This window comes from Heterodontus francisci, chromosome 2 (assembly GCF_036365525.1).
Source record: "Heterodontus francisci isolate sHetFra1 chromosome 2, sHetFra1.hap1, whole genome shotgun sequence".
Taxonomy (NCBI): Eukaryota; Metazoa; Chordata; class Chondrichthyes; order Heterodontiformes; family Heterodontidae; genus Heterodontus; species Heterodontus francisci.
Window position 1 is genome coordinate 146,746,909 of NC_090372.1, and position 16,072 is coordinate 146,762,980.

General features: G+C 44.6%; 1 protein-coding gene across 1 annotated transcript in view; it reads right to left on the reverse strand.

Annotated features, from left to right (window-relative positions):
• Positions 1-276: 276 nt before the first annotated feature.
• LOC137347341 (raftlin-like) overlaps positions 277-16,072 on the reverse strand; it is a 116,008-nt gene continuing 100,212 nt past the window's right edge. Inside the window, exons 8-10 of the mRNA XM_068011801.1 lie at positions 9,752-9,855; positions 3,566-3,647; positions 277-1,389 (exon numbers count right to left, since the gene is read on the reverse strand). Coding sequence (XP_067867902.1) covers positions 754-1,389; positions 3,566-3,647; positions 9,752-9,855 — 822 coding nt within the window. The 3' untranslated portion in view covers positions 277-753. The remainder of the gene's footprint in view (positions 1,390-3,565; positions 3,648-9,751; positions 9,856-16,072) is intronic.

Below are 16,072 nucleotides of genomic sequence, written 5' to 3' on the forward strand. Positions count from 1 at the left end.
TATCAGTACTTCACCTAAGTGGCTAGTCCTTTAGATGTGAGGAAAGCCATTGAGAGTGGCAAGTTATTCAATTATAGAACGTTACAGTTGACCAGGATTGCTAGCAGGGGCCACCTATAGTGATCCAGCCCAGGCTTCTGAGACTTTGTAGCATCATCCTTCAGTTTGAGATCAATTAACTCAGCACAGACCAGAAACTGAACCTGGGACCTCCCTGGTCTCACGGCTCAACAGCACACCATAAAACATGCAAATATGATGCTTCAAATACAAATGTTGAAATTATTTTCCCAGCCAAGAGAAACCTTTATTTAGAAGAACAAAATTAAATGATAGTGGAACACATAGTCTTGTAAAAAAAAAAAGTTAATAAACAGAAGACATTTATTTTTGTATAAAAATGTTGTACTTGATATTACATTAACTCCTGGAAGGTTACCATCTCACCTGAAACAACACGAAAAGTATTTTATCACCAGCCCATTTCTACATATTAGTAAGTTTGATGTTAGAAACTCGTAGCATCAGTTGTAGTATCACAGAAAAAACACAAAATGCCAGCCTACAACATCTGTATTCAGTTCTATTGCACAAAAAGCAAACTGTGTATGTGTGAGCTCATGCACTGTGCATGGCACAATATTGACATTATACAGTATATTAAAATCTGGTCAGCAAGAGTACTCCACAGGTCAAAACACATTACTGTTTTTCTTTTTATTATTCCTAGTTTTATCAAGCTGAAATTCTGCTTTATTCAGTGACTGTACCATCACCATCTTGTACCGCCATGATGCCTTCACTTTCCTCGGGTACATTATCAGTTATTTCTGTGATGGACACACTTGTTTCCCCTGAGGCCTCGGTTGCCCCCTCAGCAGCTGGCATGCTGCCAAGTTGCTGACTGGTGACAACATATTCACCATTCACTGGAGTGACTATTTTTGCTTGGCTGGCCTCTTCCTCACTTCTACTAATCGTGCCATTTTGACATTTGTTCTCACGCTCTTCCTGTTCATCTTTCATATCCTCTTTTTCACAAATATCATTGTTGCCACTGGCCTCATTGATTATATTTTCTGAAGCAGTATTTTCCCCAACACTCCCACCCACTTCTGCACATTTCTCGATTTCAGTATTTGTCACACAAGGATAACCTTGTATTGCTTCAGCTGCAGGGACACTTTCCTTTTCATTTTCCTCTGTTTTCAAGGATATTGCGTTTTCCGCATTTTCTTTGTCACCATTCTTTGCTACACTTTGTTCCTGTTTTTCTTTTTCATCGGAATCTCCTGTAGAGTTCTTCACTTGAGCAGTCACTTTGCCATTTTTGTCTTTTAAGCAATTTTTGTCTTGCTTGCTTGGTTTGTCATCTTTTATTGATTTTTTCTGGAGGCAAGGGAGAAAAAGTGTTCAATTATTGCCAGCATTGTCTGCAGTTTTATTTCTTAGCTACATTTATGATCTTTGCTTCTCTGACAGCAAGGCAGCATTCATTTCTAGTGGCCATTGTCAAGGAATGTTCAACTGCCTGAAGTCAGCAAAACAAGCAATTCAAACGCAACCCATTCAAATGTTTCTGAGCCGGCCACAGTAATGCATGCTCAATTTAGCTTTGATAATGCTCCAACTCATGACAGCTTAAGCCACAGAAACACAGAATGCTTTAGGAGTCTACAGCATTTACTCAAGTAAATAAAGCTAGTGCTTTTCATGTGACCCAGCTAGTTTTCTTGGTTTTTTTCCTACAGGAGAGTTGATTTAAGACCCTGTTTCCTTTATTGTTCTACTGAGGGTCGGGTGGAAGATACATAGGCTGTTTTGGTCCCATGAAGTTTATGTCTGGCTAGCAAAAGCACTCACCATTGTGAAGTGGAAGGAGTTCAAATCTGTTGCAAGTTATATGCCATTACAATGACATCGCAGTAATATTGATTCTAAGATAGAACTAGCACTCTGAAGCAGAGGTGTGCAGGCCAGGTGGATCAAAGATACATTTAAAATATCCAGGGAGAGATTTAAATCATTGGGGAGGATTTCCACTGTCCATTACTGATAGCAACATCATAAATGTATAAAAAGAGCACATTTATAAATATCAACCTGGAGAATTTTTTTCTGCAAGTGCTCACAAATAGTATAATGATCAGAAAATTCAGTGGTACAAAATATCAGGAACCTTCCTGCAAAATTACTTGAGGTTATATTACTCTGTGTTCATATAGCAAAAACAGTGAACATGAGTATAAAGTGGGTAACACTGATTTATACTCAGGTTAGCGCTCTCACTAAAATGAGGGGATATATAGCATACAGTTTATTTTCCTTTAAAGGTAACATTCATCTCCCCCATTAACCCCTTCAGCTCTTGTTGGCAGTTCCCCGCACCCTCCTCCTCCCCCACAGTTAATGCTAGCACACAGCTTTTACTCCCTTCCTTATTTCCCCCATTACTATCCATTTCCCCTTCCCTTGGAGTAGTAACTTCCACTGCCCTCTCCCTCTGCCGCTCCTACCCAAATGCTGCTGCCAGTGGAAATGATTCTGACTCCTGTTATTGTGAGACCTCATGCCTTCAGAAGGCAATGACTTCCATTAACAGCAGTGCTCAGGCACGAGTGGTGCTGAGAAGATACAGAAAGTTGGGGGATTAGGTAAATACAGGGAAAAAAGAATGATGGCAATAACAGGAGAGGTAAAGGTGAATGATGACAATGAAGGGGAGAAGGAAGGGGGCAATGAAAAGGAGAGGGACAGTGGCAAAAATTGGGAGAAATGTCACTCAATTGAAGTAAGTGTTTGATTGGCAGCACTTTCAGGAGAGGATTAATGAAAACATCATATTGCTTTTGTGTGATGTCATCATGATGAATACTACATGCTGCTGTAATAGCTCCACTTGCTCCCATTGATGAAGACAATGACTCTTTAAATGTGAGTCAATTACCATTCCCCAAAGACACATTGTACAGCGAGCTCGCCACTGGTATCAGACTCATCGGCCGTCCATGTCTCCGCTTTAAAGACGTCTGCAAACGCGACATGAAATCCTGTGACATTGATCACGTCGTGGGAGTCAGTTGCCAGCGTTCGCCAGAGCTGGCGGGCAGCCATAAAGATGGGGCTAAAATGTGGCGAGTCGAAGAGACTTAGTAGTTGGCAGGAAAAAAGACAGAGGCGCAAGGGGAGAGCCAACTGTGCAACAGCCCCGACAAACAAATTTCTCTGCAGCACCTGTGGAAGAGCCTGTCACTCTAGAATTGGCCTTTATAGCCACTCCAGGCGCTGCTTCACAAACCACTGACCACCTCCAGGCGCTTACCCATTGTCTCTCGAGATAAGGAGGCCAAAGAGAAATTACCATTCAGTAACCCTTGTGTGTTTCCATTTCAACAGTTCAGTCAAGTGTTCAGCTTCAATGGGTTAAGATGAACTGTGCTGGGCAAACAAGTTTAGGTTGATAATTTAAAATAGCCGAGCATATAATGATACAGCTGTGCAAAATCCTTTGTGAAGTTACACTTGGTGCCAAGGAAAACAAAGAGAGGAATGTAGGGCCATTTACCTTTGACTCTTTCTTCTTTTCTTTGCAGGGTAGTGAGGGTCTCTGGAGGAAAACAATCTGTTTAGTAGCAAGATTCCCTTCACTGTAAAACACACCACAACAAGAAGGTTATACATAGGTATTTCTTATTTCTTCTCTTTTCATAAAGTCTAGGGAGTAAAGGTGATGGGAGCTGGAAGGCAGGAAATAACATGTGAGGACAAGCTCTGCCCGCGTTTGCATAACCGGTTTGAGCTATCATATTTATAAACAATGTGTGCAGAATGTGGGTTACATGTAATTGAAACTGATGACAAACCTACCAAAAGCAAATTAAATGTACTTAAAGGCCATTTGTCATCAGTTTCAATTACATGTAACCCACATTCTGCACACATTGTTTATAAATATGATAGCTCAAACCGGTTATGCAAACGCGGGCAGAGCTTGTCCTCACATGTTATTTCCTGCCTTCCAGCTCCCATCACCTTTACTCCCTGGAATGACCTGGTAGAAGCTAACTTTAGGGCGAAGGTAGCAGTAATAATGTCCAAATGGCAATGAAGGGAGAGGGCCTGATAGAAGCCTCCTAACCCCACCACAGTTTGGCTTTCACTCTATTATCTATCTAGGCCTGCAGGACTGCCCCTTTTGCCATCTGCAGGGATCTTCTGCTGCCTCAAGCACATGCGACAGTGACCTCTTTGCAGGGCAACTTTTCCTCAATGTCATTGGCAGATCCCAACTTGGCAGTAGGAATTCCACCGTGCATAAGCAATGAACCCCAACACCTGTGGTGTCAGAGGGCTGAGTGAAGTCCCACCAACCACCACAACTTCTACAGAAGCCTTAAAAAACTTCCTTCATTATGATACACTCCATTGAAAGTATGACAACAAAAACCACCCAAATATTTGAAAAATCTCTCACTAATTGTTTTCTGTGATAAGGAATAGAGGCAGATGGGAAAGTGGCAAAATAATCATCACGCAAAATTCTGGTAAACATATTACAGCAACAAAACTCAGGTAGTAAAACAATATGGGTCAGATTTTAACTTTCAGCGATGGCAGAAAATGCACGGTAGCAGATTAGCTGCCCATTATACAAGTCAACGGAAAGTAAAATTGTGCGGGTGTTTAACTGGTAGTCAATCTGCTACAGACAGTTATCTGCCATTTTCAAAAATGAAAATAATTCTTTATGCAGATTATACTGGAACAAAAGTTCCAATGTCTATAAAAATTGTGAATGTATCTTAAAAATCTGGAAACGATCTTCTCAGTCGAAGAAAATTAAACTGGAATTAAACTTCAGTTTGGCAATAAGCAGTTCATGAAGAGATGAGGGTTTTGATTCTTTTCTCCTCATCAATTTTCTCCCCTGCCCTTCTCAATGCTCCTTGTTGGCTTATCATTCTATTATACTTCTCCCACATGGCCAGTATTCATGTATGAGCTTTGTGAGTGGTGCAGAATGTTGATTACAAGCTGCACAGCCAAACTCAGTCCTTTCCTCATCCAATATTCAGATGTGCAGTTCCACCTTCTCAAGGGCAATTAGTGATGTGCAACAAATGCTGACCTTACCAGCAAAGCTCACATTCTATGAATGAATATTAAAAAAAAGATATTTAGACCTTTAAGCAGAGTCAGCAGATGGCTCCTAAGAGACAAGGGCTACCCTCTAAGGACATGGTTGATGACACCTGTGAGCAGCCCTACCACTGACACCCAGAAAAGGTACAACTGAAGCCACAAGAGCACAAAAAGTGTCACTAAGCTACCCATCAGTAGGCTGAAGATACAATTCAGGTGCCTGGACAGATCTGGGGGCACCCTTCAGTATACGCCAGCAGGGGATACCAGAATGATAGTGGTTTGCTGTGCATCTTGCACAATATAGTACAGCAGAGAGGAATGGAGCTGCAGGAGGAGGAAGGTGGTGACTCTGCATCTTTGGAGGAGGAGTAGTCTGATATGCAGAGTGCACCTGTAGCCATTCACTTAGCTACCAGGGATGATTCAGGCACACTTCAGTGAATTTGAAGCAGTGCAACCATCTGGCACATCAATGTTGAACCCACTGTGATCCCCCGCGCCATTAGCACAAAGCAGTCCCACAATCAACAATCCATCTCCCTCAAATACAACCACTGTTCATCTTTAACTCTTGTCATACCATTTTGCACAAGGCAGAAGACCACTTGGCAGGCAGCATGCAAAAATGGGGAGGACAGGACAATGGAGATTTGAAATAAACTTTCTATTTGATAACCATTGAACAGAAATGTGACAATTTAATGGCCTTGAACATGTAAAGTGAATACACTTGTGCAAGTTCAGATATTTCTTTTTCTACTACTCCTACATGATTCTACCCCTGTGGTTTCAGTAGAGCTAGAGGCAAACTGCTCATATCCATGCTCTGACTGCTCAGGTGTTCTTGGCTGATGTCCTCTGGGTTTGGGAGCCTGTGAGGGCCACATCAAAGACTGCCTCACCTGCAGCTCTGCAGGGACAGCCATTGGGACAGGAGGCAGCATGTGGCGCTCTGACTGAGGAGCAGGGCAAGGGGTGAACAGTGGAAAGTTTTGAGCAGAGTCCCCACCTTCCATCGGCCCTTTCTTAATCTGCCCTCTCATGCCCCACCCATATTTCCCTGCTAGCAAAGAGCTGGACAACACTTTGCTGCACTTCAGTGAGGCATTAAACAGCCACAGCGAGGCTTTCCTCAATCCTGCTTAAGGTAGTAGTCTGTGTGTACAGACCATTGATGAGGGTCTGCATGTACTCGGTGGCCTGCTGCATCTGATGCTCCGTGCAGGTGGCCACTCTTTCTGTGGAGGTGGACATCAGCACGAAGGCCTGAGACATCATGGCACTCATGCTAGAGATAAACTCCTCTTCTCTCTGACGGTGCATCTGGAAAGGCTGACAGAATCTCACACATTTTCTTCTGCTCCAGAATAATCCACATCGTTGATGACCCTCCGAGGTTTTTATTTGTTCATGGGATGTGGGTGTCGCTGGCCAGGCCAGCAATTATTGGCCATCTCTAATTGCCCTTGAGAAGGTGGTGGTGAGCTTCCTTCTTGAACAGCTGCAATCCATGTGGGGTGGGTACACCCACAGTGCTGTTAGGAAGGGAGTTCCAGGATTTTGACCCAGTGACAGTGAAGGAACGGCGATATAGTTCCAAGTCAGGATGGTGTGTGGCTTGGAGGGGAACTTGCAGGTGGTGGTGTTCCCATGCATCTATTGCCCTTGTCCTTCTCGGTGGTAGAGGTCGCGGGTTTGGAAGGTGCTGTCGAAGGAGCCTTGGTGGATTGCTGCAGTGCATCTTGTAGATGGTATACACTGCTGCCACTGTGCGTCGGTGGTCAAGGGACTGAATGTTGAAGGTGGTGGATGGAGTGCCAATTGAGCAGGCTGCTTTGTCCTGGATGGTGTCGAGCTTCTTGAGTGTTGTTGGAGCTGCACCCATCCAGGCAAGTGGAAAGTATTCCACCACACTCCTGACTTGTGCCTTGTAGATGGTGGACAGGCATTGGGAAGTCAGGAGGTGAGTTACTCACTGCAGAATTCCCAGTCTCTGACCTGCTGTTGTAGCCACAGTACTTATGTGGTTAGTCCAATTCAGTTTCTAGTCAATGGTAACCCCCAAGATGTTGATAGTGGGGGATTCAGCGATGGTAATGCCATTGTACATCAAGGGGAGATGGTTAGATTCTCTCTTGTTTGAGATGGTCATTACCTGGCACTTGTGTGGCGCAAATGTTATTTGCCACTTATCAGCCCAAGCCTGGTGTTGTCCAGGTCTTGCTGCATCTGGATGCAGGCTGCTTCAGTATCTGAGGAATCGTGAATGGTGTTGAACATTGTGCAATCATCAGCGAACATCCCCACTTCTTGCCTTATGATGGAGGGAAGGTTATTGATGAAGCAGCTGAAGATGGTTGGGCCTAGGACACTACGCTGAGGAACTCCTGCAGTGATGTCCTGGGACTGAGATGGTTGACCTCCAACAACCACGAGCATCTTCCTTTGTGCTAGGTATGACTAACCAGCAGAGAGTTTTCCCCCTGATTCCCATTGACTCCAGTTTAGCTAGGGCTCCTTGAAACCATACTCAGTCAAATGCTGCTTTGATGTCAAGGGCAGTAACTCTCACCTCAGCATCTGCATCCAGCTGAGCAGAGCTTGGTGGGTCCTGCACCCTCTGACAGGGACTCTTCACTGCTGTACCTGTCTCCACTACCTGCTCCTGCTCACTTGTGATGTGGGGCTCACCATGTGAAACCTGTCTTGGCGACCCCACCAAGGTGTGTGTATCTGAGCTGGTGGAGGGTGTGCATGAGTCATGTGGCAATAAATCCTCAGAATGAGTGACCTCCTCTGTTGAGTCTACACCTTTCTCCAGCACCAGCTCCTGAGGGATGCTTGTGAGACCTGTGGGAGATGAAAGACATGAATTGGACAAGGTGAGAGCGTTCTAAGTCATCATTGTGCAGATCATCATACTTCAGTGGCTGTTGACATCAAGTCAACGTGAGTGAATGTTTTACACCTTGTGGATGTGTGATATATAATGCTGTCACTAGGCAGCAGGGAGACCCCTATCTGTCCTTCGCCAATGGGCTAGACTTGCCGAGATCTAGCTTATCTTCATTGCCACCTCCTCTGCAGCTATCAGGGTGGCGATGAATGGTTCTCTGCCTCTCCTGGTTGTTCTGTTCTCTCTTTTTGCAAGGAGACATAGAAGAGACCTATGAGTGTGAGGGTGGAATGTTTTGAGAGGATGGAAGGACAAAGTTTGTGGAGGGTCACTGTGAGAAATGGGTGTGACATTGCAATAAGATGAGGGCGAGAGCCAGTTTTGACTGGTCAGATGGGGATTTCCAGACGTGCCCAAGATATACTGGTCTGAGGAGTGATGTAGAGGAGAAGGCTGGGGACGGCAAAGTGAGGTGATTTACACTAGAATGTGGAATGTCACTAACCTTTCCTGTCCTGATCAGGTCATTAAATCTCTTATGGCACTGTAAACAGGAGCAGGGCACCACACTCCTGCTGCTGAGCTCCTTTGCCACTTCTACCCACACATGTTTGCTCTCTGTTGCTCTCTTCTTCTCCAGTCCATGGGGAAAGAAGCTTCCTGCAGGCCCTTACAACCCACAGCATGACGACCAGGGACGCACCTGAGAACCATGGTGCAGCCTTGTCCTAGGCTTTCCAACCAGTAGAAATAGTTTATCTACCCTATCAATTGCCCCTAATATCTTGGTGACTTCAATTGAATCACACCATAGCCTTCTAAATTCCAAGGAATACAACCTTGGTTTGTGTAATTTCTCCTCCTAATTTAACCCTAGGAGTTCAGGTATCATTCTGGTAAACTAGGCTGCACTCCCTCCAAGGCCAATATAGGTGTAAGGTGTGGTGCCCAGGACTGCTCACAGTATGTTGTGGTCTAACCAGAGCTTTGTATAGCTATAATTTGATACAACTGTCCACTGCATATTGTTGTGATGGCTTGTAAGGAGCTAGAGGCATAAAAGTTCAGGATTTAGTGACCCTGACAACCACTGACTAACAACTACTGGTGGAGGTTGTTTGCAGGTGTCTGCCAGCCTGCCTCCTTGGTAAACATCAGCTTGTGATGACAGTTCTCTTCAGTTAGTCTCAGGTAGGTGTAGCTGGATCTGTAAACATAGCTGGAAAATTATGGTTAGTGCAAGCAGCCCATCTCTGATGTAAATGGCACCTCCCTTCTTGCAACTTCCTCTTTCACTTTCAAAAACAGCAAGCAGAAGGAGCAATAATTGCAGTAGTCATTTTATCTATTTTTGATTTAGCAACCAAATGTCCATCAATTCCCTATTAGAAATCACTTCCTGGACCAGACCTGAATATTTACAATTACAACAATATTTATGAAAGGAGCAGACACTGTGATATCATGTTGCATAGATGGGATTTTGTGCTGGGCCTAATTTCCATCTGGTTGCCATCAAATTGAATACTAAAGTAGTGCTCTTGAAAACTCCGTGACAGAGCAATTAACACAAGAAAAAAGGGCCAAACAGAAGTTATCAAGCAGTGTAGCCAAGTGGGAATCAAGCAAAATGGATCCTCACCCAATTTTGCAGCCTTTGTATACCCTTTCAAGTTGGGGTTTCTCTTGACATACCATAAAATATCCTACCTGTCCCTCTTCACTATCGGAGTAGGAAGCACACAGGTTAACTGCCAGCCATAGGCAGCCAGAGAATTCAGCAAGGGACCATAATCAGTTTTCACCTCAACTCCCTAAAGAAAAAAAAACAAACTGTTAATGATAACCATGTTAATTTTGGTTATTGATGAAAATATTATTTTGTATTGAAATGTAGTTTTTAATTTCTTTTGTTATTTTCATTATTTTTAGTGCTGGCTGCCTGTTGTCAAATTATTCTTTTTATAATGAGGTGTTACAGGCATGGGAGAGACAGTCCATGGGTTTTTGTAGCTGAATTTCCGTATGAGTGACTAGTGAGCATCATCAGCGTAGAGGTGTTCTCTGATCAGGACGTGATGTGTTTTTTGCCTTCGCTTTCAGCCTTGATAGATTATTGAGCTTGCTGTCTGATCTTGTGTGCAAGTAGACTCCTTCGATATCTACAGGGACGGCAAAGGTCATGAGCATGAAGAAGAAGAAGCCAAACAGAGTGGGGGTGAGGACACAACCCTGTTTCACTCCATTCTTCATTCTGAAACTTCAGAAATGGAGCCATCAAACTGTACAGTGCAGTGCATGTTGTCATGGAAGGAGCGGATGAGACTGAGGAGCTTCGGTGGACAGCCAATTTTTCCCAAAATCTTGTAGAGCCCTGCTCTGCTGATAGTATCGAATACCTTAGTGAGATATATAAAAATAAGGTAAAGGGGTATACTCTGTTCCCTACACTTCTCTTGCAGCTGGCGTACGGAGAAGATCATATCCACAGTAGATCTGCCAGCACGGAAACCGCACTGTGCTTCTGGGTACACTCTCTCATGCCTGTAACTTGTTCTCCTTGACTATAATCATCAAGAAAACCATGGTCAAGGAACAAGATGTTGCATCTCCGCCTCTAATTGCACTAAATAACAACCCACGGGAAGTGGTTAGCAGATTCTGCTACCTTGGGTCCACAGTGACAGACAATCTGTCCCTTGATGCAGAGCTCGATACACCCATAGGGAAAGCAGCTACCACCTTTGGCCAATTCATGAAACGTACATGGGGTAACACCAAGCTGACCCTTAGGACCAAGCTGATGGTTTATAAGGCCTGTGTTCTCAGCACCTTGTTGTATGGATGTGAAACATGGGTGACTTACAGCTACCAGAAAAAGCTCAACAACTTCCATCTTTACTGTCTGTGGCGCATTATGGGTATATCCTGGCAGGCCAAAATCACAAATGTGGCAGTCCTCTCAAAGGCAGAGCTCCCAAGTGTGTTGGCACTAATCAAACAGAGATGGCTTTGGTGGATTGGACACGTCAGCAGGATGGAAGACGGTTGCATTCCCAAGGACCTTCTGTATGGCGAGGTAACCGGGGCCAGATGACCAGTGGGACGCCCAAAGCTCCGCTTCAAGGTTGCTTTCAAGCGTGACATGAAGGCCTGAAATGTCAACTAACGCGCCTGGGAGTCATGAGCTGGTGAAAGAGAGAAATGACAACATATCCTGTGGACTGGTGTGCACTGCCACGGCAACCAGTTGCTACAGCAGCTTGGCAACAGGCACCAATGTCAAAAACAACAGCTCACAGTATCACTTAGCAGCTTCATGTGCAGCATTTGTGGCAGAACCTGCCTCTCAAGGATTGGCCTTCACAGCCATCAACAAAGGTGCACCAAGAGAGTGAGGTGTTATGATTCCAGCAAATGGTGGGATACAAGTTCAGTCTCCCACTCTGCTGAGTTGCCATTCTGAGTTACATTACTGTGAGCAGCACAAGAATGGAGCAGAGGCATTTCCCCTGGGGTGGAGGGAAAATTGGACTGAGAGTCATCACGGGGCTGCTGGCGTTCAGTTCTTTGTGGTCAGATCAAAGTGACATAGGCAGAGGTTGGGAGTAGGTCCTGGGTCTCAGTCACATTCAGTTGCAGAGCAACAGTCCTCAAGACACTTCAGCCCTGAAAAGCTGGCCGTGAAGTTCTTCCTGCTGAATAACTTTAAAGACAAGTCAACCTGAGAACGAAGTGGAATTTCCCATTTTACATTCAAACTGATTCTTTTGCTAAAATTATCAACAAGAGGAACTTCATCCTCTTAATATTGAACAATGTAAAGCACTGCGCATATGTTCAGCCTGAAAGACTTATAATTGTATTGGTCTTAAGTTGTCATTATTTCCATCTCACTCATATTTAATAATTTTGTTCTTTTAAATGCTTCTCACAAAAAGTAAACATTTGACATTGCCTAATGTGGAAGTAGCCTCTCAATTCAAATGACCTTTTGCTGTAAAAACAGAACTTCCGGACTTTGGGGGATTAAAGTGTAGATGATTTCTAAATGATTAAAAATGTATTTATTTAACATTATGTACTCTTATCCATCTGTCCAAAAGTCAACTAATTTTATTTTGAAATTCAATTTCTACAGACTAAACCTTGGCTTCTTAATAATTAGATCCATATATAATTACTTTCCCAGTATGCTGTATTACAGATAATAAAACTTTAAATAAAAAATTAAGTGTGAGGTTGGATTAACTTAATAGGAACTTAAGCATAGTGTCATACAGTCACTTCCTGTTGTAATCCTTTAGGATAGCTAACCCAATATTGCTCATTTTGTATTTTCATCAAAATGCTGTACGTGTCTTATTTCTCTCTACCCTTTGAGATGTAATGAGCACGATGATTATTATAACTTCCATCAATGTTAAATCCTACTTCCATTGCAGGGAGCAAAAATAGGTCCTGTTATTGCTTCAAATAATAGGTTATGGAGGTACTTTAAGTATCAGAATCTTGGCACGGTCCGATATAAATACTTCAATCACAGTGAGGGAGAGGGTATAGCTTTACAGGCCAGATCACATAGAGTTATACAGCACAGAAACAGGCCCTTCAGCCCATCGTGTCCGTGCCGGCCATCAAGCACCTAACTATTCTAAACCCATTTTCCAGTACTTGGCCTGTAGCCTTGTATGCTATGGCGTTTCAAGTGCTCATCTAAATACTTCTTAAATGCTGTGAGGGTTCCTGCCTCTACCACCTCTTCAGGCAGTGCGTTCCAGATTCCAACCTTCTGACATATGAACCTTTCCCTAATGTTGGCAGCTCAGATGAAATTTTTGGAAAAGTGGATCCTGCAATAATTCATATTGGATCTATTTTCTTTTCTGTTTGAACTATCTGTGAAAGATATCCGTTTAGCTACCATCTTAGGAACAGGTATCTCGAAATAAAACAACATAAAATTTACAATTAATCCTTCATATAAAGCAGGTAGTTGGCAACTCAGGAAGAGTTGAACTATTGTTTCTGAAACAGGGATGGAGAGGGGGTGCAAGGAGAGAGGTCTAATCAATCTTACACACTTCAACATACAAGTAGCAAGGTGGGCCGTTAACCTACCCACCCATTGTACATGCTGACCCAGTTCCTATACTTTTCTGACTCATGGCCTGAAGCTCCAAGGCGATATTGTGCATCAACTTGCAGCAACTTGAGTCAAGGCCTACTAAAAATATTGTTTTTGAGTAAATACATCATTTAAAAATGGGCCATGGGGATTTGCACAGATGTGATTTAAAGCACTGAAATATAGGGCTGAATTTTATCAGCCTGTCGTGGGCCCGGTGCTGGGACCAGATGAGGGAAGCATCACTGCTCATCATGTGTGTGACCGGCCAACTGTGATCACGTGGCAGCCAGCCCATTTGAATGCAGGAGGTGTGGGGCACATCCCATTGGAGGACAGGCGCAGGCAGCGAGACACCAATGGCATCGTCAGCGGAGACAAACGCAGGCGCCGGTGCCATATTTAAAGTGCTACCAGCCCTGCTTGAACTGCTGCTTTACTGAATGAGTTTGCTGCTGCTTTGCCTTTGCGCTGCTCACCACCCCACAGCCCTCCACCCCCCTCTTCCCATCACTACTCCCCTCCCCCACCGCCCCGCTGTCTGTACACCCTGTGCTGCTTTGCTGCTGACCCCCCCCACATGGCAGGAATCCCTGGAAGTGGTGGGAACACATTGCCTGTGGCATTGAAGGTCAGCATGCTACTGAATTTCTATGCCTCAGGATCATTCCTGTGTTATCTGTTGGATCCTCCAGTCTTCGACTCATTGCTACATCAAGATGGTCACCAATGCCATGTTCAAGAGAGACAGCCAATATGTGTGGTTTCACACTGATCCAGACAGTCAGGCTGAGAGAGCTGTAGGAATCGGGGCCATCACTGGATTCCCCCAAGTGCAGGGTGTCATCGACTGCACGCATGTGGCCATTAAGGTTTCCACAGACTAGGCAGCAGCCTTCATCAACAGGAAGGGCTTCCACCCGTTCAATGTACAACTGGTCTGCAACCATCACAAACGGAGCTCTTAGGTCTGTGTATGGTTGCCAGAAAACTGTCACGATGCTGATATACTAAGCATACTAAGTGTCTGACCTTTCCAGGCACCTTGCGTGTCTTCAAGGATGGATACTGAGTGACAAGGGCTACCCACTGCAGACATGACTCCTTACGCCTGTGCAAAACCCCAGCACAGATGTAGAGGAGAAATACAATAGTTGCAACAGGACAACTTGAGCGATCATTGAGCAAGCCATAGGGCTTCTGAAGATACGGTTCTGATGCCTTGATAGATCTAGTGGAGCCCTTCAATATACCCCAGCAAGGATTTTGCATATCATTGTGGCGTGCTGTGTACTGCGTAACCTGGCATTACAGCGGGGAGAAACTTTGAATGAGGACATCCTGGAACGCGATGCCTCCTCCCAGGATGAGGATCTGGAATGGACTGATAACCAGGCGCAATATGATGAAGACCCTGAGAGACCACAGGCAAGGCACAATGAGATACGACAAGGAGGCTTGTGACTCACTAATACAGACACATTTCTCCTGATGCTTCCTTACACACCCATTCAATCAAATAAATCTTCTACCTTCTATAGCCCTGTTGCCCTTTCCTTGAATGCCCTCATAATCTCACTGACCCCGTCATCACATCAGGCAACGGCAAGGGAAATGCATTGATGTAATGCTGTGTGATCCTTCCCATCACATCCTTTGCAAACTGTGTGATCCTTCCCATCACATCAAACTGTTAATGGTCCAGTAGTGCAATAAAAGAATAAAGAATTCTATTTGTGGTGCAGCATATCAGATTTCATTGAAGGAAAGTAAACTGTAAGGTGACAACAAACTGCATAATGTAACCCCGTGACATCCAAGTGCAGCTAGGTGGCCTTCCACGTGCTTGCTACGTGGTGCTAGCTCCTACGTGGTGCTTGGTCTGCACTGTCAGCTGAGATGGAGGCAGGTTGCTGACCCTTCTGCTTCATGACTGTGATGGCTGTGAAGGTCGTCCTCTGGTTGCCTGAGGCTTTGAGGGTCCTGGCATACTGGGGGCCTTCTGCACAGGCACAGGAGCCGTCTCTGTCTCCATGGCTTTGTGAGGCATTGGCGTCACCATCAGAGGGGACGAGGTCCACGCCAGAAGTGACTTGAGCAGAGCCCCCAGTCGGTCTCATCTCAAGGGAAAAGGGCTTCCCTCCTAGCCCGTACCGTTAGGCGGAGCACCTCCAGGGAGGCATCAGACAACCTGGGCACCACCCTTGCTCTGCCTTCTGCCATTTCCTGATCTCTGCAATTGCCAGGGCTCCCTCTCAGTTTCCTCCAGGGATGCTGCCTTTAAAAGTATTTCTAGCTGCCTTTCAAAGATGGCGCCAACCTTGCCTGACCTGGCACTTCCTCCCACCTGTGCCTCCTAACTGGCTGACTCCCACACCTGTCGGCCATTAATTGAGCGAACCTAACAATATAGCTCACCCATTTCTGCCCCCGCCTGCGTGGCCACGCCACCAGCTATAGGTCCTGATGTTGGGATGTCGTAGCTGCTGGTAAAATGCTGGCCATTGAGTCATTACAGCACAGGAGGAGGCCATTCAGCCCATCAAGTCCATATTTGAACTGTTTTAGGATATTAGACTAGAATTTTTTTTGATATTGAAGATTTGTATCAGAGTAATTTTCTGATCCCTGTTATTAACTAAAAGTAGAATTTTTCCCATTCATCCATTTTTAAAAATCTAGTCCTGTGTGTCAGTAGCGATGGAATCAATATGGGTTTCAGCAAACATTAAGGTCTAGACTTGGACCAGAGCTGGGAGGATTTTTGAGGCTGTGTGCATTGCCTAATTCCTGATAGATTGATGTCCTAAAATCTTATTATTAAAAAGCGATGTGGCAGAGGTAACACAATATCAACCTGTACAAGTGTTTCAATGAACACCTGGTTATGGCTCAAATATTCT